At 39.3% G+C, this 23,932-nt stretch overlaps 1 protein-coding gene across 2 annotated transcripts in view; it reads left to right on the top strand.

Moving 5' to 3' along the window:
* slc7a10b (solute carrier family 7 member 10b) overlaps positions 1-23,932 on the top strand; it is a 49,792-nt gene that overhangs the window by 6,983 nt on the left and 18,877 nt on the right. For both annotated transcript variants that reach the window (XM_061722232.1, XM_061722231.1), the window contains exons 2-3: positions 10,683-10,887; positions 12,093-12,244. In XM_061722232.1, coding sequence (XP_061578216.1) covers positions 10,683-10,887; positions 12,093-12,244 — 357 coding nt within the window. The remainder of the gene's footprint in view (positions 1-10,682; positions 10,888-12,092; positions 12,245-23,932) is intronic.

The raw sequence follows: 23,932 nt of genomic DNA, 5'->3' as shown, positions 1-23,932 counted from the left end.
GGATGTTCCAGGTGTGAGCAGCTCTTACTGAAAAGCAGTTTTTCTTCTTGGAACTACACAGTCCCCTCTACTCAGACCTGGCATCTGGCTTACAAAAACACCAAGGGGAGCAGGAGCCAAGCTATGCAAGATCTTATAAATCAGATGGGCATCTTTGAATTTAACAAAATGGTCCCATCTCAGTAGTTTCTTATTTGTAATGTTGTGTCAATGATGATGATGAATGTTTGTCTTCCTGTCCAGTACTTTAACAGCTTGATAGTAAACTACCTGTACAGATTTTAGTGTTGTTTTAGTGTTGCCCAGTTGGTCAGACAGTATGATAAATGTATGATGATAATGGCATTAAAGTACAGTACTGCTGCTTTTGTTGTCAGTGAGTTTCTGATGTGACGGAAAGTGAAACTTTGCTGGGTTTACAACTGATTTTATTAGTTTTTTAAATGTTGGATTTGAATCAATTATTACTCCAATATATTTATATTAAGGAACAACTGTCAACTTTTCCCTGGCAACATAGATATCAGGTGTTACAGTATCCATGGACCTCTTAGTAAAAATGGTGCATACCAGTTTTTTTGTATTTAGATGTAGATGTGAGTTATTGAGCCAATCAGCGACCGGGGTCACCACTGCTGCATGGACATAAATGACCGTGTCATCTGCAAACATCTGAATATCAGACTTGTTGCATACAGATGGAAGATCATTATGGAGAGAACTGTACTGATCTTAATCGCCAGGACAAATCTTGGTCTGTCTATCTGACGTGTCCAAAAAAAAACAATGAACCAAACCTCTCTTTCCCCTTTTCCACCAAACCGGTTCCGGGGCTGGTTCTGAGCCAGTGCTGAGTTTGGAACCGCCCAGGCTTTCTGTTCCTACTGACAAAGAACTGGCTCCGGGCCAGAAAAAAACATTCCAAGGTACCAATGCAAACGCAGAGACGTAACTACTGTTTGCAGTGACGTAACGACGTGGTTCCCCTGAGCACATCGAGCTATGAAAAAGCAAACCGGTTTTAAGCTGGTTTGCAAGTTGGAACGATTTGTGAACCAGCACCAACACTGGCCCAGAACCAGCCCTGGAACCAGTTTGGTGTAAAATGGGTATCTAAGTCCTGGGTCCCAACAAAAGCATTTGTTCGATTTAACGGGGAACCATAATTCAGGCTTAATGTGAAGCTGCAACGTTTTCAACCTGATCTCACTAAAATCCGTAAAATGCCCACCTAATGCAGAAACTAACTCAAAAAATTGATTTTATTCACTAAAAAATTAGAAATATCCGCCATGTTTTTTGGTGCCACGGCCAGAATCTTGAAAGTCACGTGACTTGGACGCAAAACGAATAGGCAAAAAAATGTATCAATTCAAGGGCTACTATTATAACCCCTCTACGTTTTTGCACTTTGGACCAACGTAGGCAGGGTACATTTTTATGTGAGACTCGGTTGCAACGTAAAACCCTCCTAACTGTTTACCCACAGCCTCCACGGGTCAATGTGATGTTGCCGTACGGGTCAGAGCCCGCGGGCGGTGGTTTCATTTGAACATTGACTGGATTCTCCGCGCTGCTCTGGCGTCTGCGAGCCTGCCGGCTCGGCCAGCTCGGCCTGCTCGGCCAGCTCGGCCCGCTGTCTGTGAACCGGCCACAGTCCGCGGAGCAGAGCAGACGGTCACTTCTGGGAAGTTTCCAAACCGTTCACCTGCACTTCTGATCAGATCACGCTCATTAACCCGAGTGGCCACTATGAATTTGTTTTAGGTTTTTTCTGCGCCAGGGAGACCCAGACTTATCCCTCCATCTTCACAGCCAATCAGACACACTAACATTATCATATTGATAACCTTGTTTCTAAGCTGAAACTAAAATTAGGTTTCTTTTTTAGGAACAAATCATGTTTTTCATTTTGGGTCCGGAAACATTTGATCACAACAACTTTTTTACCCTTGTTCGACTATGGCGACCTGCTTTTTATGAACGCTCCTGAGCAGTATTTAAAGAATTAGATACAGCGTATAATTGTGCTTTGCGTTTTATCACCGGTTGCAGCTTTCAGGTACATCACTGTTTATTGTTGCTGCTGCCAATTGTCCTTCTTTGCCTCCGTAGACTCTCCCACTGGCTGACTTTTATTTATAAATCCATTTTGGAACGTCTCCTTACATATTTGTGCGTGCACATGTGTAGAAACGTCAGCCATTATGAACCTGCACTCACAGAACTTTATTCAGATGCAGGTCCCGAGAGCCAGAACTGAACTGGGTAAAAAGGCTTTCAGGTTTTCTGCCCCGTCAACCTGGAATGATGCAGAAGGACTTGAAATTGGTTGATCTAGTATCCTTGGGTGAATTCAAATCAATTTTGAAAGACAGAGAAATTAGCTCTCTCGGTTCTTGTGACGGCCCCGTTGTGTAAATTTTACTATTGTTTTACTATTGTTTCCCTGGAATGTGTGACTGACTGTCTGGGTTTGTATGTATTGTTGTATTGTTTTTATGCTGCCATTTTGGCCAGGTCACTCTTGGAAAAGAGGTTTTAATCTCAATGAGTTTTTTACCTGGTTAAATAAAGGATATAACAGAGTAGGGCGGTATCAGTCATAGTGTCACAGTAATGAGTAGTGTGAATTTCATTAATAATCTCACACAAAAAAAAGGAGAAAAAAAAATCTCACAGTTGCTCTAATAAAGAAATACTGTAACTCATAACAGCACTACTTTTATTGTTTTTTTTTTAAATGCAGTTAATAAAACAAGCCAGGACCTTCTGTAATGTGAAGATTGCAGAGTTGGGCGCATAAACTTGAAATACTCATGAAATGAGTAATAATAGAAATGTTGGATCTAATAAGTGAGTCAGTGAGTGATTTACAGAAAGTTTATATAACCTCCTCTTTCAAAGCTTCTTAATTGAATGATTTTAGTATTTGATTAATTACTGCAGGTTGTTCTGTTGTGCAGTTGCAGTTATGGAGTTGCAGTTTTTGATTGCACTTTAATTCTTGTGGTGAATGGTTTTCAGGCGTGTGTGTCACTCACCACCGGCAGTGATGCGAACCCCCCATACCTCTTTACGTCGGACACAACTGTCCTCTGTCCCCCTCACTTCTTAAACATGGTCCTTTTTTATGTAGGATTGATAAAGACAAAGCTTTTTAGAAGTTTTCATTCTCGTTTTGATGTTCATGTTTGATATTCTTGTAACTATTTTTTCCTTTACCTTGAATTCAGTTTACTTTCTTCACTGTACTGAGCTTAAGTCCTGCTTTACTTTGGAGACCTTACTTTTTTTGTGTTTTGTGTTCTTCTCATCATGTGTCACACCAGGTTTTTCCTCCTACTACTGCTGTCATTTAGCAGACTTCTTTACTGATTGCTGCACATCTGTGCATTCTTGTTATTTATATATACTACCAGGTCTGGTCCTAGTCCATCTTTGTTTGTTGGTGTGTTAGTTACTTCCATGTCATTGTTTATATTCATATGCAGCTCCTTAGTTTCTTTATTTGACCTCAGCCTGCCCTCCTGACCTGTTTCACTCCTTCACCTCCTCTCATTTTGTTCTGTCTCACTATGAATTACTGGCAGGATGCTGGTGACTGCTTAAAAAGCATTGCACCCACTAAAACATTGTGTCTTGTCGACTATTGTCCGCAAAAAAAAAAAAAAAAATCAACAGAGTGAGGCATCTACTTTCCTTTCCCATCTCTCCTGAGAATTGCACTTGCACAATAAACTACAGCGCCAGGTAAACACTATAGCGGCTAGTGCACTACCACAGCAACCAGCACCAATGTTTATTAAAAAATGTATTTTTGAATTAAGTTTACATCTTTCCCGTCTTTTATTTTTAATAAGCACATAATTTAAACATCCTCATGCAAAATGTAAAAGATGAGAACTAAATAATAGCCATTTAATAATTATGAAATTCATAAAACGATGAGTTGACTAATCGTTTCAATCATCGATGACTTATCGACTATCAGAATAGTCATTAGTTGCAGCTGCAGTTCCTCTCCCGACCACTAGGGCCTGGATCAAGCGACCTCCACGTTAAAAATGTCTAACTGACTAATAAATACAGGACAGGAAAATTAGAATATTGTGATAAAGTTCTTTATTTTCTGTAGTGCAATTAAAAGACACTAAGGGCCCGATTTACTAAAGGTTTGCGTGTGTTAAAACCTGTGCAAACTTGACAGCACCCGCAAACCAAAGTGCCAGCTGATCTACTAACAGCGTGCAAAGAGGACTGCGTCTCTGAAATGCGCTAAATTGCACACGCAATTCAGTTAGTACTTTTGCCCTGATGAATAATCAATATGGGGCGTAACCGCCAGAGAGCGCTAAATACTGGGAGGGGAAGATGCAAATTGCTCCATTTACCACGCGCAATGAGATTTACCAAGCCTGAAAGTAATTGCGCGTATTGTGATTGCGTCTGTATTTAATACGTTTGAAAGGAAGGTGCTAATCTGCTGCTGCTGTTATTGTGGCAAGGAGGCGACATCCAAAATCAAAGAATACGCAGAGAGATAGTCTTTATTCTGCTGCATGCTATTTTAAAAATGGTTGCACAAGTTTTATTAAAGGCCACTTTTTCTTTAGTTCTTCGCCTTATATCTTGCCACCTTCTCTTATTGTGCCCCCCTCCACTCGCCCACAAGCAGGCCAAGCCTTTGTGCCAAAACTTTGTATTTTATTGATTACTTATCTTATTGAACGTGAAATCATCCTTCGTAAATTACATTTAATTAAAACCCGTGCTTATTAATCACAAAACATCATGACCAAATCCGCTCCGACCCGCTGTGTCAGGATCAGCGCAGACAGACTGCAGCTTCGCCTGAATTATGGTACTGCGTTAAATCGACGGCCATATGATGGTCCCGTCTGTCACACATTTACTGTCAGTGTTTGCTATATAATATATAATATTTGCAATATACTGTGGACATCTGAATAAAAACTTAACTCATAAATAGATTGAATCAAAGCGCTCTCCAGCTCTGTGTCTGATGTCTTTTTCTCCTCAGATCATGCCGAGCACCGCCGGGTCACGCCCGTTTTTCTATTTCGTATTTTTGATCTGTGCCTAAAATTGAAATATGAAAAACCAGACGTTTTTCCGTTTTTTGTGTTACCAACTGCATTTATTCTATCGCAGGTTTTCTCCAATATTGCGTTTCTTTTGGTAATGTTTAAATTTCTTTGCTGTATTCATGAATGTGTTTATTTGCCTCTTCCACTAATATCTCTAACTCCAACTCGTCAAATTTCATTTTGCGCTTGTGACTTGTGACTGTGCATTCCATCCACTCTCCATGGCGCAGATCTGCGCTCGCAAACCTTAAGACACGCAACACCTCATTTAAATACTGCTGTTTGCACCTGTTATCAATTGCGCACGCAATCTTAGTTGATCACCCGCAAACCACGCAACAACAGCACGCGCAAACTTTTTCAGTGCACACGCAATTTAGTACTCTTTATTTAGGATCTTAGTAAATCGGGCCCTAAATGTCATACATTCTGGATTCATTACAAATCAACTGAAATATTGCAAGCCTTTTATTATTTTAATATTGCTGATTATGGTTTACAGTTTAAGATTAAGATTCCCAGAATATTCAAATTTTTTGAGATAGGATATTTGAGTTTTCTTAAGCTGTAAGCCATGATCGACAATATTAAAATAATAAAAGGCTTGCAATATTTCAGTTGATTTGTAATGAATCCAGTATGACATTTTTGTTTTTGTAAATGCTTTACAGAAAATCACAATATTCTAATTTTCTGAATCAGTCCTGTAAACACATTTACAGCCTTGTTCAAAGGACGGTTTTGCCTCCATAGTTACAGTTCACAATCACACCTAACTGTATAACTGTATAAGGGTTCATTTTTATATTCCATGCCAGAAGTCTGGGAGTGGTTCTGGACTCAAACCTGAATTTTTTCAGCCACATTAAGACAGTAGTGAAGTCAGGCTGTTATCACCTAAATAATATATCGAGGATTAAAGGACTGATGTCTCAGCAGGACAGAAACTTGCTTTTACCTTCAGTAAACTGGACTACTGTAACACTGTTCTCATGGGTTTCCCTAAAAAATCCATCCAACAGCTGCAGTTAGTCCTCACTGAGACCAGAAAAGTGGGCCGTGTACAGTAACTCCAGTTCTTAGATCTTTACACTGGCTTCCTGTCTGTTACAGAATACATTTTAAATTCCTGCTGTTGGTCTGAATGCTGTTGGTTTATACATTTCTGAATGGTCTTAGGTCAAAATACATCTCTGATCTCCTGGTCCATCATGAACCAGCCAGAACCCTCAGGTCGTCATGGTCACGCCTACTTTCTGTACCCAGAGTTAGAACCAAACATGGTGGGGCAGCATTCAACTTTTATGCTCTTCACCTGTGGAATAAACTCCCAGAATGCATCAGGGCTAGTGGATCTCCCAGTTGTTTTAAGTCAAGGTTTCAAACCTTTTTATTTACTTAATAAAATATGAATTTATTTTATTTCAGAAATCCATCATAATGCATTGCAACATTTATTTCTTGCATCTCATTTGTTTTATTCTTTTAATTTATGTCTGCCTAATTTTAATTCTATGTTTAAACTCTTTTACTTAATAAAAGCATTTTTGAAAAGGTTTTTATGTGCTTTTGAATTGTCTTGAACCTGAAATGTGCTATAAAAATAAACTTGCCTTGCCTAGGGCTGATTGGGTAAAGTGATGTATGAATAATTGAGGCGTGGTCTCTTGAGTGACAGCTGGCTATGGTTAATGCCTACTGCCAAGACCCAGCTGTAACAAAGCCACTGGAAATATTTTCAAACGCTCTTTGGTAGGAAAATCAGAAATGATGATGATGAAGTATTGGAGCTTTGCCAGTCCTCATTTCAGGTCCGGTTGTATTCGTTTCAGATGTAATTTTGGTAACATCTAAACTAATGATGGACGGACATGGTTAACTTTGTTCTATATGATGAAGGTACAGAAGTACATTCTCACACCTACACTAGAGCAAATGTCTGTTTTTGATGCAGTTCTTGGAGAACTGGGCCTCATTCACAGTTTGCATTTCTGTCTTTATGGATATTTTTGCAGAAAGAAGTCCTAGAAAAAAAAAAAAAAGATGTTCTACCCTTGCTAATATGAAACAGATCTGGTTCTGGACCTAAATCCCAGCTATTTTATTCCCTGAGAGTCAGTGTCGGGATGCTGCATGAATGAACTAATCCAGAAGGTGAGGCAGTCACTTCCCCCTCTCCTCACTGGAGTGGATAATTTATGTCTGGTTATGTAATGGCTGTGTGTGTGTGTGTGTGTGTGTGTGTGTGTGTGTGTGTGTGTGTGTCACTTGGCTTCCTCCTCCCATGCTCCTGGCAGCGCTGCTGCCTGAATGTGTTGGACCTGTTGGTACTCCACACTGCATACTGAAAATGTGGCCAAGAGGGTTTGCCTCTGTCCTGACGGATAGCCTTTACATTCTTCTGTTCCTGCTACACAGCCATTTGTGTTTTAATGTCCTCCGTATAAACTCAGAAGAGAGGCTGGAACATGAGAACACCCTGCCAGACAAGTGACATGGGAAAAGGATGTATGATGCTGGTCCAGCCGTGTCCAACAAACATGGTGGTCTGTGTTCTGCAAGTAACAAACATCCATGAGGAACAATCAGGCTCCAGCTGACGTCCATCCATCTCTGCAAGATCTTAGTAAACTATTGAATAAACTACTTTGTCTTTCAGATTGGCTTGATGTTTATGATTTTATGCGGATAAATACCATCATTTCTAGAAAATCTGCCCTATTTAAATAATAAAATGACCCTCATTGGTAGGGATGGGCGGTATGGACTAAAAAATGTATCACGATAATTTCTGGCATTTATCCCGATAACGATAAAAATTACGATAAAAAATACCAATTCAACTCCACCTTTTTAACTATAAATCTATCACCACATTCAGTCTTTGGAGCCCCCAAAACACTGCTCTAAAAGATACTAAATGCTACTAAACTACACCAATTAAATTGAATTAATAAAAAACAATTAAATTAGTCCACCTGTACTGCAAAACTGTATTGACTCAAATGAAACAAGTTTGAAATGTAAGAACAGATTCAACATTTATTCAAACTGCATGGCTTAAACATGGGATAACAGTGAAACATCTAAAGTACCATTATCCTTCAAGTTTTCTTAGCTTATAAAATCACAAAGTAGAAAAAAATACAACCTGATAAATAAAGAAACAGAACAAATAAATAAAAGTTCACTGAAAATAAAATCCAATCAGTGATGACCTCTTCTAATATAAATAAAATGTGCAAATTAACCTGTGGTTGGAACATGCCACAAATTAGATACTATTGCAATATCTTTGTCGTAATAGTCAAACGTTATATCAAAATGTAACAACCATTTCCTTCTGTTTTTGCAGACTTTGCACATAATAGATGATGTTTGCTCCTCGTCTCTCTTTAAATCCAAACCAGTTCCGGAGCTGAACCTCGTTTAACAACGATCTCCTCGCTTTCAGATCCGCTTTCCGCCATGTTTGTTTCACAAAACCGTCATTAACGGGAATTTATCGTTTTTACCGTGAATTTACAAATTCTTACCGTGGGGGAATTTTTTTTTACGGTATATCGTGAACGGTAAAATATCGCCCATTCCTACTCATTGGCAGACAATGAGTTTCCCATGGATATTAGAACAAGTAGGAAAATAAAAGCACAACACGTTTCAGTTCAAACAACTTTTAGAAGAGCAACACCATACACACTTATTCATTATTTAAAAGTTAACTTAGTTAACCACAATGGAGGAAGTGTCTGTAAACTCTCGCTGTTTCCATGGAAACGGAAGTGCTGCTGGTTGATTAACTGATGATCAGTAAGTAAGTGTGTTTCTAAAAGCAGATGTTGTGGCTCTGGAGCAGCCACGTGTGTTTAAATGCCACCCCTACGTGTGAAAACACACCTGACTGGTCTCGTGTGACAAACCTACCGCTCATCTTCCCCAGCATCACACACCTAGGATTTCAAAATGATGAAAAATAAACGATTAAATACTTCAGCACAATCATTGAACCAAATTAGATGTTTTTTTTGTTTTTTTTTTAATTCTCTTTTTATTTTGAGCAGCAGGATTCCATCTTACACGTTTTTACATTCAATCTTTAACTTAAATGATTTTGTCCCTACTGTCCTCCAGGTGTTTTTTATGAACAGTAATCAGAAACAATAACAGAAAAATAAAAAAAAACCGAACCAGGGAGCGCACCCATGTTTACAATCATTACATCACATAAAAAATAGTTCACATGAAGTCAGATGTGATTGGTTTTACATGCTCAGTCCATTTGGACCAGATCCTATAAAAGTTTTCTTTCTCAACCTTGAGGGAGGAAGAGATCTTCTCCATAACATACATCTCGTAGATCGCATATGTCAAAGTCAAGGCCCGTTGACTTTGGCACGTCAAAACAGTGCCATAATTCGCCATAATTCGTTGTTGTAAAAAAAGTTTGTAGCTTTTGAAAAAAAGTTTGTAGCTTTTGTAAAAAAGTCTGTAACTTTGTAAAAAAGTCTGTAGCTTTGTAAAAAGTTTGTAGCTTTTGTAAAAAGTTTGTAGCTTTTGTAAAAAATTTGTAGTACAAATATTTTTTTCACACGCACAAAATATTTCTACAAGTACAAATATTTTTTGCAAGTACAAATATTTTTTGCACACGCACAAAATATTTCTACAAGTACAAAGTTTATTTACAGATACAAAATATTTATGGCATTAATTTGAGCCCATAATAGAGCAGCATAATATTGCATTTTCAGTTTATAATGCATGCAGTTTCATTTATGCATTTACCGGTATCTTAATATAAGGAACATATTTTGTTTTTGAAATAAAATAGCTTTTTTGCTGTTTGCCTGTTGAAAATGTTTTCTCTTACTGACGGAGCCATAAGAAAATATTACTTTATTCATTGAATGTACGGGACATGTGATTTTTCTTTGAAGGCAGTTTGTTCTTGTCTGTGTGCCTGCTGAAAGTGTTTTCCCGATTATTCATTTAATCATTAAATAATACACTGTATTAGGTCTTGGTTCAATAGGCTACGTGCAATCATTTCAATATATTTTAATAAACTTTGAACCAGTCCGGCTCTCGGCTTATAGACAATTAGTTTTTTTGGCCCTCTGTGTATTTGACTTTGACATCCCTGTCGTAGATGATCCCAATCCAGTGGTCGATAGTGGGGGGTTCTACTTTTAACCATTTCCTTGTAACACATTTCTTACTGGCTGCCAACAGTATAGTCAGCAGTTTTTTATCTTTTACATTCCATGTTTCGAACATTATGTCTCCCAAAAATAACGTTTCACAATTCAATGGCATGGTCACATTAAATATATTTCCCACATGCATCTGTATCTGCTTCCAAAAAGGTCTTATTGCTTGGCAGTCCCAAAAAATATGAAAGTGGTTAGCACCTTAGATGTGTTATTTTTGATGCATTTTAGTTTTATGAACCGATAATAACAGGTGACATCTTAAGTTCATTGTCATTCATACTTCCTGGCGTAGACGTGACCTTGCAGCACATTCACCCCTGGCATCAACAAGCTTCCTAACTCTCGTCCCACTGTCCAGGGAACATCATCGGCTCCGGGATCTTCATCTCTCCCAAGGGCGTGCTGGAGCACTCGGGCTCGGTGGGGCTGGCGCTGGTGGTCTGGGTGCTGGGAGGATGCATCTCTGCTCTGGGCTCCCTGTGCTACGCTGAACTGGGCGTCACCATTCCCAAATCTGGAGGAGACTATTCCTACGTGACGGAAATATTTGGTGGACTGATGGGGTGAGTGAAACCTCCTCTGTCCCTGCGGAGCATTCAAGCAGGGTGGAGTGTATTTCTGTGCAGGAATATGTCATGTGGTAAATGTAAAAACCTAGAAGGAGCCATCTGAAGACTTTTCTGTCAGAGGTGGGTAGAGTAGCCAAAAATTGTACTCAACTCAAAATGTTATTTGACAATTTTCACCCGTTTCAAGTAGATTTTCACTTAAAATAAGTAGAAAAATCTGCCAGTGGAACAAGATTTTTTTTTAAGTAAGTAAAAGTACTGTTACTTCAGAATAATATGACTCAAGTATAAGTAAAAAGTAGTCATCCAAATAATTACTTGAGTAAAAGTAAAAAAGTACTTGGTGAAAAAACTACTCAAGTACTGAGTAATGTTTTTTTTAACACAACCATTTAAAACAGACAAAAGTACAAAATAATCATCTTCAGGCAAATTATATCAATAAAATAATAAAATAAATTAAAATGAATAAAAAATAGCTTAAATTAAAAAGTAAATTCAAGTACTTTAATAAATAATAAATAAAATAATAGCAGAATAAAAAAATAAATTAAGCACAAGTAGCACAAAATTTCAAGCCTTGGTACTTTTCTTTTTTAACCAGGCAGAACTAGAACAAACATGAACTCATAGAAACTCTGTGTGTGTTTGAGTCTGTGTAAATGTGACAAAACATGCAAAAACATTTTTCCCAAAGAATCACCCAGTGATGTCATGAGATTGACCCGTACGTGGATAAAAGGGATAAAAGAAAAGTAACAGCTCAACGTAGCCTAATGTAGCGGAGGAAGAGGAACAGTTTCTTCTTCACAAATCTACTCAAGTAAAAGTAAAAAGTATAGTGATTCAAAACTACTCCTAAAAGCAACATTTCCCAAAACGTACTCAAGTAAATGTAAGGGAGTAAATGTAACTCGTTACTACCCACCTCTGTTTTCACACTCTTGTGTTGGGTTGATTTAGTTCTGCAGGAATGATTGCACGCAAAGAAAGGATCGGACATTCAGACAGATAATAATTATTTCAAAATCCACTACATTTGTGGTATAACAGTGCGACCCAAAAAGGAGGTTCAGGTTTATCCTCCAGAAATTAGATGTGCTGGATGGAGTTACACAAAAAAACAGATTTAGCAGAGAAGGTATGCAGACCGTGTTTCTGTCAGGCTGACTAACAGATCCTGTATCTATCTCTCCCAGGTTCCTCCTGCTGTGGAGCGCTTTCCTCATCATGTACCCCACCACGCTGGCAGTGATCGCCCTCACCTTCTCCAACTACATCCTGCAGCCCGTTTTCCCCAACTGTGTCCCTCCATACATGGCCACACGACTTCTGTCTGGGACTTGCCTACGTAAGTGTCTTTCCCAACATTTTTAAGAGCCACCTGCTCGAGATAAGAGTGTGGTAAATGACGGAGAAGCACCGTCCTAGCGCAGCGTTGATGGATCAGATAGTAAGATGTTAATCAGACGTTGATGCATATTTCTTCTGACTTCTCGGCACAACGCTTGCTTGCTTTTGGTGGATCCTCATTCCTCATCCGTGCCTCTTGTTACTGAAGATGTGGTCATGTGATCTGTGTCTCTTTGAAACACGTAGCTGAAGTCTTTTAATACACTTGTGATTAAATATGCATTCTGTCGCTGGACGAGTGTGGGGTTCAGTTCTGTAAAGCAAAGAAGACCTGAAACTGCTCAGCTGAAATCTCTTACACAGTCAAACATTATTCTTTTTTAAATTAACGATTGATATATATCATAAAACACAAAATCCAGTTTTTGTTTTTATTTGTAGCATTTATTATCTATTGAAATTAAAAACACCACCAATTCTGTTTTTAGCGGTTTATAAATCATCCTTTTTGTATCATTATGAATATATTGGTCTTTAGTATTTATTTAATTTTTATTATGATGCAGAGGTCTCAGAAATTCATGTATGAAAGATGATACATCCATCATTATAAGTTTAATTTATTTCACAGTATAAGAAAGAAAAACCATAAAAATGCTTCATTATTTGTAATCAGCTAAGGTTTAAACACATTTTAAAAGTTTGTTGGGGCCATGTTCTGAGTGGACCGCAGCTACAACGGCAGTGCAACTTTGTTCCTCTATAACGTCCTGTTTCACGTACGTTTGAGAGGAAACATCTTCTATAAAGCAGATGGTTTTCAGCTAATCTGAGTCTTTCTCCGGAGAGTTGTACACATGTTGCTGCTCACTTTTGACATCTCCTTCAAAGCTGTTCATGGTGGTAAACCTGGCTGTGCACAGACGATGAGAAAAGAGGTGGTGTGGAGAAATAGGGAGGTGGAGAAAGGTGCCAGAAAGGTCTCGGCTGTTCTCCTAAAAGGCAGTTACCGCTGGCATCCTGTCCTGGTGGCCTGATTTGCTCTTCCGAGCCACGACTTCAGCAGAGGAGCCGTCAACCTGAGCGGAAACTAAAATGTGAAGTTTGAAAAAGTGACAAAAGGTGAAGCAAGCAGACGAGGTTTAAAAACTGAGGACAGTTAGGGTCAATCCCAATGTTCACCCTACTTTCTACCACCAGCCCTCACCCACTACCACTTCACCCTCAAAATGAAGCCACTTGGGTAGGGCTTTGTAATGTTCCCTAGGGATTGGGACACCACTTGCTACGTCACTGCGTGGTTTACGTTCGGGTACGTAAGCGACTGCGTAGTTACGTTTGCACATACGTCACACCATATCAGGAAGCCCAGAGCTAAAAGCTGTTTTAATTTCCGCTGTAGCGCTGTTAATATGCCACTTTATTAAGTTTTAATATTTCTTCCAGGCGTAAAAGTAACCGTTAAGATCCCCAACCTGGGCTCAGTTTATCCAAATAACGCCTGTTAAGAAATTTGACCCGATGTTTTCGGGGGATGAGAAGAGACGCCGGCTCGGGAGCAGATCGACGCATAGGCTCTGCGTTGGTGTAACGCGGAACCATAAATCAGCCTTTATTCTGGCGAGATCTGAAAAAACAACGCAACAACGACCAAACGAGTGATTATGCACATTCACTGAGTGAATATTATGAAAGTAAAATATATATTTCTCGCTAGAAATGTAATCAAAACCATTTTTATGCAGAAACTAACTAAAAATATTGATTTTATTCACTAAAAAATAAGAAATGTCTGCCATGTTTTTTTGTTTGATTCAGTCTGCAAATGATGACGTAAAGCATTCTGGGAAATTTTCTCTAGCCCTCCGTCGCGAAGTCAGTATCTGAAATCCCTAGCTGTGAAGGGCCAGATTCATACACACTAGCCCTCGATATTAGTGATGCACCGAAATGAAAATTTGTGGCCGAAACCGAAACCGAAAATAATAATAAACACTTGGCCCGAATACCGAACAATACCGAACATGGTTCTTCAGCAGTTTTTCATTTATTTTGCCAATTTTTTCACCATTGCATAAATCAAATACATTTTATTAAGGCATGCTTTTCAAAGAAAAAAAATCTTTTACAAAATTACAAGGTAGAAAATATTTATTGAACATAAAAAAAAATGAAGATTTTTGAATTTCCCAGCATTATGTTGTTTTGGTTCCACCTCCTGGTGAATGTTAGGTAAAATTCTTATGGGGTTAGTTTTTGGTTGGCCGATTTATTACGGGAGCGGCCAGTCTATAAGGTAAAATTCTTATGGGGTTAGTTTTTGGTTGGCCAACGATTTATGTAGTGCGCAACGTTACGGGACGGAGCGGCCAGTCTATTTCCTTATTTTACAACGCCGTTATTAATTGTTCGTTTTTTTTCCCCACTTATTCCACCGAACACCGAAAGTGTTTTTTTGCCATTTTCGGCCGAACAATTTCGGTTACCGAACAATCGGTGCATCACTACTCATTATGTCCACTCCCCCTACATGCAAAGAGGAATTGGGACACCACTACCCTCACGGGAACGTGCAAAATTTAGGGGTAGGGATGAAAAGTAGGACTAGGGGGGGATTGGGACTGGCCTTAACTCTGGTGTTTGTCTCCGGACACATGTGGTGTAGCATGGGGGGGGTGGGAGGGGGGATGTTGTGATTGTTTTATGACTTTGAAAAGTCGTCTTGTCTTAACTTGGACTGATGTTTTGGAATATTGTTTGTGCATCATCATGTCCATATTGGTGGTTCCCAGAAATATTGTGTGAGCTCCAGTCGTGTTCACGCTACTCAGTCTTTTCTTGGGTGTGAACTCTTCCTGATGGCTGTAAATCTGTTTCTTTAGAGATTTTAACATGGTCGCCAGGGGAGACTGACTCAGTTTAGGGTTCTGCTTCTTGTGGTCTTTCAAGGAACTGTTTATTTTCCAATTTCCGCATTCGCTTTAAAAAACAAAACTGGATGTCTTCCCTTTTTTATGCTGCTGTAGGCCAAGCCTGCTACTGTAGGTGATATCCCACGATGCACCAGGCACCTCTCTTTGCCCTTCTTCTCCACTTGTACGTCCGTAGAAAGTATTCCCCGCCTGGTGCTGTTGTGTTCCTGTCTCGGTTTTATTCTCTTGTCAAACCACTGCAGGCACAATATCCGTTTCTGGCTGTCTCCCCGTGTTTTTGCCTCTTTCACGTTACTCACAGCAGCTTTTAGGATCAGCTGAAGGCTTCACAAAGGTGGAAGGTGGTTATCCTAGAAACTTAGTTATAGTTTGATTTAAACAATGAATGAATACGATGAAAAAGAAAAGTAATTCAAAGATTCCTCTGAGTTACTTTATGATACCAAACCACTCCAAGGGTTTAGTAAAGCTGTCTAGACTTAAAGCGGCACTATGTAACTTTTCCACCTTAATCTAATATTTCCAGAGTCATTGTGATGGTACATCAACTTCCAACAGGTTTAATGAACCTCTGTCATGGTCTGAGGGGTCTGTATCGCCTTCACTGGCACTATGTAACTTTGAGGTGCATGGTAGGAACCCTGCCACACTAAAAAACTACAAATCTTTACGGCTTTGACTGCTTTACGGCATACGCCACTTCCCCCTCCTTCCCGATTCGTAGTCCAGACGAAAATGGGCGGGGCGTGGAGCGCAGAGCTCAGCAGAAGCTGGTAACCCGTTGCTGTGTTGTGGCTGCAGCAGCTCCACATAACAGACGTGGGGAAAAGATCCTAATGGTTTAACTTTTCACTGCTTTCCTGCTCGGAGGCAGAACCACGGAGGCTGTCCAATTATCTGAGATAGGAAATTAAAAGAGTAAAAGAGTTGTCGGCTCGGTTGGATCGCGGCTGTAACGAGTCCGACCAAACATAATGTTCCTCAGTAAACAAACACGGACACAGACGGGCGTCGGATCAAAACACGGGTTTATTAAACCACAAACAAACACTCACAGACCGGGGTCGGATCATTCAAACGGGTTTTATTCCCCACTTCTCCAGCTAAACGCAGTTGTTGGCCAGCTCTCTGCGGTGCGATTAATTTTGTTGAGGAAAAAATATTAACTATTTGATTTGTAGCTGCAGAGAAAAAAAATAATCTCACGAGGAAAAAAAAATATTGCTCACGCCTCGGAGCCTCTTCAAAGCAGTCAAAAAAAAGAAAAGAAAAGTAAGAGTAATACAAAACATGTACTGTATGTTGTACTATTATACTCATTTAGTGAAACACATGGCGAGTCAAACATTTACCAAAGCAGCTGCCAAACACTCCTAAACAAGGTAGCCGGAGACGGTGGTTCTGCAGAACTGCGGCAGTAAATCCTTCTAAAGAGTGGCGCTCCGACGAGGAGCTTCATTCTTTAGTAGGGATTTCATATGGATCCGTTAATAATCATTATTTTCTCCATATAGCGCTCCCTGGCTTCCTTGTTTAAGGTATCCCGGTAAATTCCAGTTCCTTTCCAGCAGTTTAACATCTTTTTTTTTTGCGTTCCGTCTGTTCACTTGGTGAAACAGAAAAGCGTCCCGTCTTCTCTCAAAACAAATGCAGCGACGGGACAGGAGTTTTCCGGCAGTACGCGCTGGTGCTAATGGGAAACGTAGTGTTCTTTCTGGTAAAGCACTACCGCTTGTCCAAAAGATGCCGCCAAACTCAGAAAAGCTGAAAGTTACGTTGTGCTGCTTTAAGGACGACGTGGTCCTTTTCTGGAATACAAACTCAGTGTTATCTGAGTTTATTTGCAGTATATTGACAGTCGTCCAGGTCTTTAAGTCATAGAGATTAGAAGTGTTTGCAATCCAGCTTTTTATTGGTTTTAGCAACGTTGACGTATGTGCTGAGTAAAATTGTGTTAAATTGAACAGAATTGAATTGAAATTAAATGGATGAATTGGGTTTAATTAGATAATTATTACACTGAATTTGATCATGACTGGATTAAATGAATCGTGCCGTATTTAATGGGACTTGAATTTAACTTGTGTAGTTTCTTTCTTAAATTTCCATAGATTACTTCTGTTATTCATGATTTTTATATGAAAGCATTTAATTAGATTTAATTGAACTGAACAGTGGTTGTTGTCATTTGTCATAATAGATGTTGTGGTGATGTTGATCCAGATGTAAATGATTGAGACTCTCAGAGTAGGGAGAAAGATTGACTTCAGGAGGAGCAGTGCAGCCTTTTTGTCCTACAGGCAGTAACTTACCGACGGGTATCCTTACTGCCAGTAAGGAACCATTTCTTCACTCTTTGTGGAGACTGTGTGGGAGTTTAACCAACTTGGCTTTATGTGTTGATGGACTTGGAGAAGACTTATTACCCTGCTCCTTTCCATGTCCAGTGGGAGGAACAGTTGGAGTGTAGGTTACTGAGCACACTCGGTCCCTGTACACTCAGAGAAATTTCAATTAGTGCTGCATACCCTGAGGAGGAGAGCAATTACACCATGATAGCTTAGTTGCAACTGGCTTTCTCCTGTGAGTCGGAAACATCTGTAATATCTGTATGCTGGTGTGTACGAGAACTCGTAATGACTTCTGATACGTTGCTAATTTAAGGAGCTGAGATGATGGATCATCTATGAAACACAATGAGAACTCCCTCCTTCAACGGTGGCTGTTTCTCCACAGTGTTGTTGTTGGGAAAGGTTGGGAAACGTTCTTGGAGGATGTTTGCAAGGTTTCCAGGCTGCTTATATGATCGTTTTGAGGCTGTTCATTGCAGGAGTTGGCCATAGTGGAGAGGAGGAGAGGAGGAGTAGTGATGTGGAAGAGGGTTTGGTGCATTATTTGATTAGCTACCGAGTCAAATTACCCTTTTTTTTTAAAAATTGTAAATATTCAGGATTACATATTTGGTTATTAACAAGCTTAAAGCTGTCCTAAATAAGTCGAAATTGGTGCCTGATACTAAAACTGATAACAGATTCCTGATTTGGGCAATCAAAAACTAAAACAAGCCCTTTCAGAGCCGGTGCCATGCAGTGGAAAACACCAGGATGTCATTTATCAGGTCAGAGCACCAAAATCAGGAGCACTTTATTATTAGGACCCGAGCACTTGCGAAGGCCCTATTGTATCTGAAGGATTTTTTTTTCTCGTTTTTATTTTTCCGACGAAATGAGGGCCTTTTTGCCCCCCTAAACGTGCCTCAAAAGTCACCAAATTTTGCACCAAGTCAGGCCTGGTGAAAAATGTGATATTTAATGGTTTGCATTAATGGGCGTGGCCTAATGGCTCAACAGCGCCCCCTAGAAAACTTTGTGCCTCAAGCCCCACAATACGGTTTGACGTACATGCACGAAAATCAGTACACACCTGTATCATGTCACAACTTAAAGAAAAGTCTCTTAGCGTCATGGCCGGAACCCAACAGGAAGTCGGCCATTTTGAATTAATCGTGTAATTTTGGCACAATTTATGTAATTTCTTCGGCCGCTTCTTCGCCCGAACCGTAAAGTGCACCCAGGTGTGTTATACATCAAAATGTGCATCTAGATCCTGCGACAATGCACATTACTTTTATCAGTCAAAAGCGTTACCTTGGAGACGATAGACGCCAAAAAGCACGCTCCCCCCCCTTCTTCTGATTGGTCCATATTTGATAGTTCCTACTTTCTGCCATAACTTTTGAATGGATTGACATAGAGACTCGTGGGTGGTGTCATCTGACTCTGTATTGAGTCCTTGAGCTTCATTGGCCTTAATTAGCCCCGCCCCTTCTTATGATTGGTCAATATCTGATAGTTCCTACTTTCTGCCATAACTTTTGAATGGTTTGATAAAGAGAGTCGTGGCTGGTGTCATCCGCTAAATGTCCAGTGTAGCACGGCGAGTGCTACGGGGCCCGACCGACAGGATAGAGGACGCGGAGTTTAGTGCAGAACCCTTTTATTGAACCTCACACCCAGGACACACGTGCACAAGCACCACGACCAGCAGCAGCTTCCCAGTCCTCCTTGCAGCTTCTCTGTCTCTCCCTTATAAGGCTGGCAGGGTGGAGAGGCTGACGGGCCACACCTGTGTCCCGTCAGCCTGAGTGGCTGCAGCTCCTCCACCCTGCCACACTGGCCTTTCTCAGCTAACCCCTTGAAGGAAAGTCCTTCATTTCAAGCCTCTTAACTGAAGTAGCTGCTCTCTCTACAGCATGATCACTTTAGATAAATTACGCAAAATAGAAATGATTCTACTGATATTCCTGGAGCAGATTATCTTTCTTCCACGGCAATCACATCACCTGAGCTAATACCATGCAGCTCCACTTTGCAACGACTTGTTTGATAAGCTGTGGCATCTTACTCCAGTTGCAGATTATTTGCTTGCAAATGGTCCAAGTTCTGGACTGTTTTGTACTACAGCAATTATACTATCAATTGTTGGCTCCCATTTATTTCCGCCTATAGCAGCAGTTTATCCCCCTCACCGCTCATGTTCCAGAGATTCACTTACTTCTCTTTCTCAGAATGTTGCATCCATCCTGCTCCAGTCCAGCCATGATCAGCAGGCCATTTTGTGAAGGTGTGGGGTTTCTGCTCGGCTGTAGAGGGAGATGTGGGGCAGTAGTTCAGGGAACGGTGCCAGGAGGGACTAATTATCACAGCTGCTGCAGATCACTAATTAGTTTTCTCCTCCTGTTTATTTGGTAGCATGCTGGGACCCTAGTAAGACAAAAGACCTGCAACTGCCCGTCCTGTGCCAACGTAAATGCTGAGTCTTCCTCTTCCAAAAGAGTACAACAAAAGCTCAGTTTGGTTGTACTTGATGAGTGTGTGTGGACTTTAGTGGGAGTGTTGTGTGTGTGCTGCTGTGTGTTAGGAGAGAACTGTCAGAAGCAGGAGGTACGCTACACATTTTAACTAGATTCATAGTTGGCCCTCTCGGATGCTTCACAAGAAGTGCCCTCAACAGTGTTTCACTACGAACGCCCTCCGCTACCAGACTGGCTGTAGCTCTTCAAACACTTTTCACTCCACTTACAATATGCTCTTTTCTTTGCTAGATACTATGTTCGGTCTGGTCTTAAAATACACTCCATCAACCACATTTACCTGTTGGCTACGAAACCCTTTTCTTTTTTCTTTTTTTTTTAAATTGTACTGGCAGCTAGGAATGGGTGATATTTTACCGTTCATGATATACCATCAAAAGAACTCCCCACGGTAAGAATTTGTCATCTCGTGGTAAAAAGGATAAATTCCCCTTGATGACGTTTTTGTGTAACAAACATGGCGGAAGGCGGATCTGAGAGCGAGGAGCTCGTTGTTAAACGAGGCTCCAGCTCCGTTATCTGGAACTGGTTTGGATTTAAAAAGAGAGACGAGGAGCAAACATCATCTATTATATGCAGAGTCTGCAAAAACAGAAGGAAATGGTTGTTACATTTTGATATTGATTGAACGTTTGACTATTACGAAAAAAAATTGCAATAGTATCTCATTTGTGGCATGTTCCAACCACAGGTTAATTTGCACATTTTATTTATATTAGAAGAGGTCATCACTGATAGGATTTTATTTTCAGTGAACTTTTATTTATTTGTCCTGTTTCATTATTTATCAGGTTGTATTTTTTTCTACTTTGTGATTTTATAAGCTAGGAAAACTTGAAGGACAATGGTACTTTTGCTGTTTGCACTGTTATCCCACTGTTTAAGCCATACAGTTTGAATAAATGTTGAATCTGTTCTTACATTTCAAACTTGTTTCATTTGAGTCATTACAGTTTTGCAGTACAGGTGCACTAATTTAATTGGTTGTTATTATTTCAATTTAATTGGTGTAGTTTAGTAGCATTTAGTATTATTTTAGAGCAGTGATTTGGGGGCTCCAAAGACATAGAGTGATAGATTTATAGTTACAAAGGTGGAGTTGAATTGGTATTTTTTTTAATTGTCATTTTTATCATTATTGGGATAAATGACATTTTTTAGTCCATACGGCCCATCCCTTCTGGCAGCTACAGTCCCCTTATCTCTGACTGACATGTGTTGCTTCCCAGTTACCTTTTTTTTGAAAAACGGTTCAGACCTGGTTTGCTTTTCCACACCCACAGAGACAGAATAGAGCCACGCCATAACATCAGTAGGCTACATCTCATCCATGGTTGAATCCAGAGTTTCTTTCAGAGAACCCGGTTCACAAACAATAACTGTGTTTGAATTAGGGCTGGGATGATACGGGTAACTCACGATTCAATACTGTGGCGATATGTGGCCCACGATAACGATAATATCATGATACGTGATATCTACGATATTGTAAGAAATTTCATCAACGATATATCACGATATATGTGACTGACAAAGAAAAAATACCCATAAAAAGGAAAACGTCTGTAGTTATTTTGAGTTTGAGTTTGAGTTTATTTTATTTATAACAGGGACAATACATATTAATGAACATATACATGTAAATATGCAAGATTATAGCCAACGGCTAATTTTCATCTTTAGTCCCTTAGGCAGGTTAATGTCAACAACATAAAATACAGGGGTGGAAAGTAACTAATTACATTTACCCACGTTACTGTAATTGAGTACTTTTTATGAGTAATTTGTAATTTTCTAAGTAGTTTTTGAAATATGTAATTTGTACTTTTACTCGAGTACATTTTGACCCAAGTATTTTACTTCGCTACATTTGAACCCCCTCACGTTACTGAGTACAAAATTTATGGTGAAAAAATTAAATGCGGGCGGAAACCCCTGTGTCCCGGAAGTGAACGTGAAAGTGCGCCTTGATGCGTCGAAACTGCCGGAAACACAAAAGAAGAAGAAGAAGAAAAAGTGCGCCTTGCCTTCTGCACGCCCTTTTGGATCCACGCGTTTGAAGATGGATATTGCTGATATGGCACGACGAAGATAGAAATTCTGGAGCGGAAAGCCACAAAAACCCTTGGCCAAGTGTGGATGTGTACTTTAATATGCCTCGAAGTTGATTAAAACAACTTGTGCTGGATTTGATTCGTGACTCATCCTTTTTTTGCATTAAATAACTGAAAGTAACTTTTACTAAAATTACATTTTAAATGAAGTACTTTTGTACTTTTACTCGAGTAAATTTTTAGATGAGTACTTTTACTTTTACTTTGAGTAGGATTTAAGCAAAGTAAAGATACTTTTACTCAATTACAATTTTTCAGTACTTTTTCCACCTCTGATAAAATAATAAAATCAATAAAACAACAGTAACGACAAGTAGAACAGTTAGCAGGAGGAGCAATTACAAGTGTCCTTAAAAACACAATAGGACAGAAAAGGAAAACAAAAGCAACAACAATGAAATGCCTTTATTCAATGCCAAAACTTCATACAGTGTACAAAGAAAGTACATTTGTATATTTGGCTCACTGCCTCCTAGGTTTGTAAAAGTAAAGACTGTACAGCTGGACAAATTAACGTGCATGAACATTAATAACATGTTTTAGATAAACTAGGACAGTGCACTGCTTTGTTTCTGATACTGAAAAGTCAGTAAGCAACTTAATTTTGGATATTTGCTCACTGTCTCCTAGTCTTGTAAATGTAAACACTGTACAGTCTGTACAGTGGTTGGACAAATTAAAGTGCATGAACAATAGTGCGGTGACAACCGCGTAAATCCATTATGTGTGTTGTAATAAAATATCCATATTTGCCGTCAGTTTATCGATTATTTATTGCGACAGAGAGCGGAACAATATATTGCAATATATCGATTTTTTTCCCCACCACTAGTTTGAATTCTACGACGGAGATTAGGGTCAAACAAAAAAACAAAAAAAGGAAATTACGAGAATACAGTCATAATGTAATGAGAATAAAGTCGTAAAATTATGAGAATAAAGTCATAATATTACGAGAATAAAGTCGTAATATTACGAGAATAAAGTTGTAATATATTATGAATATATAAATATAACTTCACAAGATGCTCAATATTCTTCATTTTAACACAGGGAGAAGACTGCTCTTCCTGTTAGAGTTCTCATAAATTACCACTTTATTTTCATAATATTATGACTTTATTCTCATAAATTACCACTTTGTTCATTACGACTTTATTCTCGTAATGTCACAACTTTATTCTCGGAATTTTACGACTTTATTCTCGGAATTTTACGACTTTATTCTCATAATATTACGACTTTATTCTATTACGACTTTATTCTCGCAACATTACGACTTTATTCTCGTAATGTTACGACTTTATTCTCGTAATTTTACGACTTTATTCTCGTAATATTACGACTTTATTCTCATAATATTACGACTTTATTCTATTACGACTTTATTCTCACAACATTACGACTTTATTCTCGTAATTTTACGACTTTATTCTCATTATATTATGACTTTATTCTCGTAATTTCCAATTTTTTTTTTGTCTTAGTTTGGCCCTAATACTCCGTCGTAGAATTCAGGAAAAAAAAGAAAAGAAAAAAAAAGAAAAAGAAAAAGTGAATCCGATAACCTGCGGTGGTTGGCTTTATTTTCCTCTGGAGGGTGACTGACGATTGAAAAAGATGAAAAGCTGGTCTTGTTGAGGGAGACAGTCTCTCCTGCTGGGCTCTGGCTCCGGCTGGACCTGGCGTTACTCTGTTCCTGTTAGCTTTCTTGGGCTGCCATCAATGCTCTAAATTTACTTCAGCAACAGGTTCTTAAAGTCATT

The sequence above is a fragment of the Cololabis saira genome, chromosome 5, assembly GCF_033807715.1.
Source record: "Cololabis saira isolate AMF1-May2022 chromosome 5, fColSai1.1, whole genome shotgun sequence".
In the NCBI taxonomy this organism is placed as follows: Eukaryota; Metazoa; Chordata; class Actinopteri; order Beloniformes; family Belonidae; genus Cololabis; species Cololabis saira.
The sequence above is the reverse complement of the archived record's forward strand: the minus strand, read 5'-3'. Positions and strand labels throughout refer to the sequence as shown.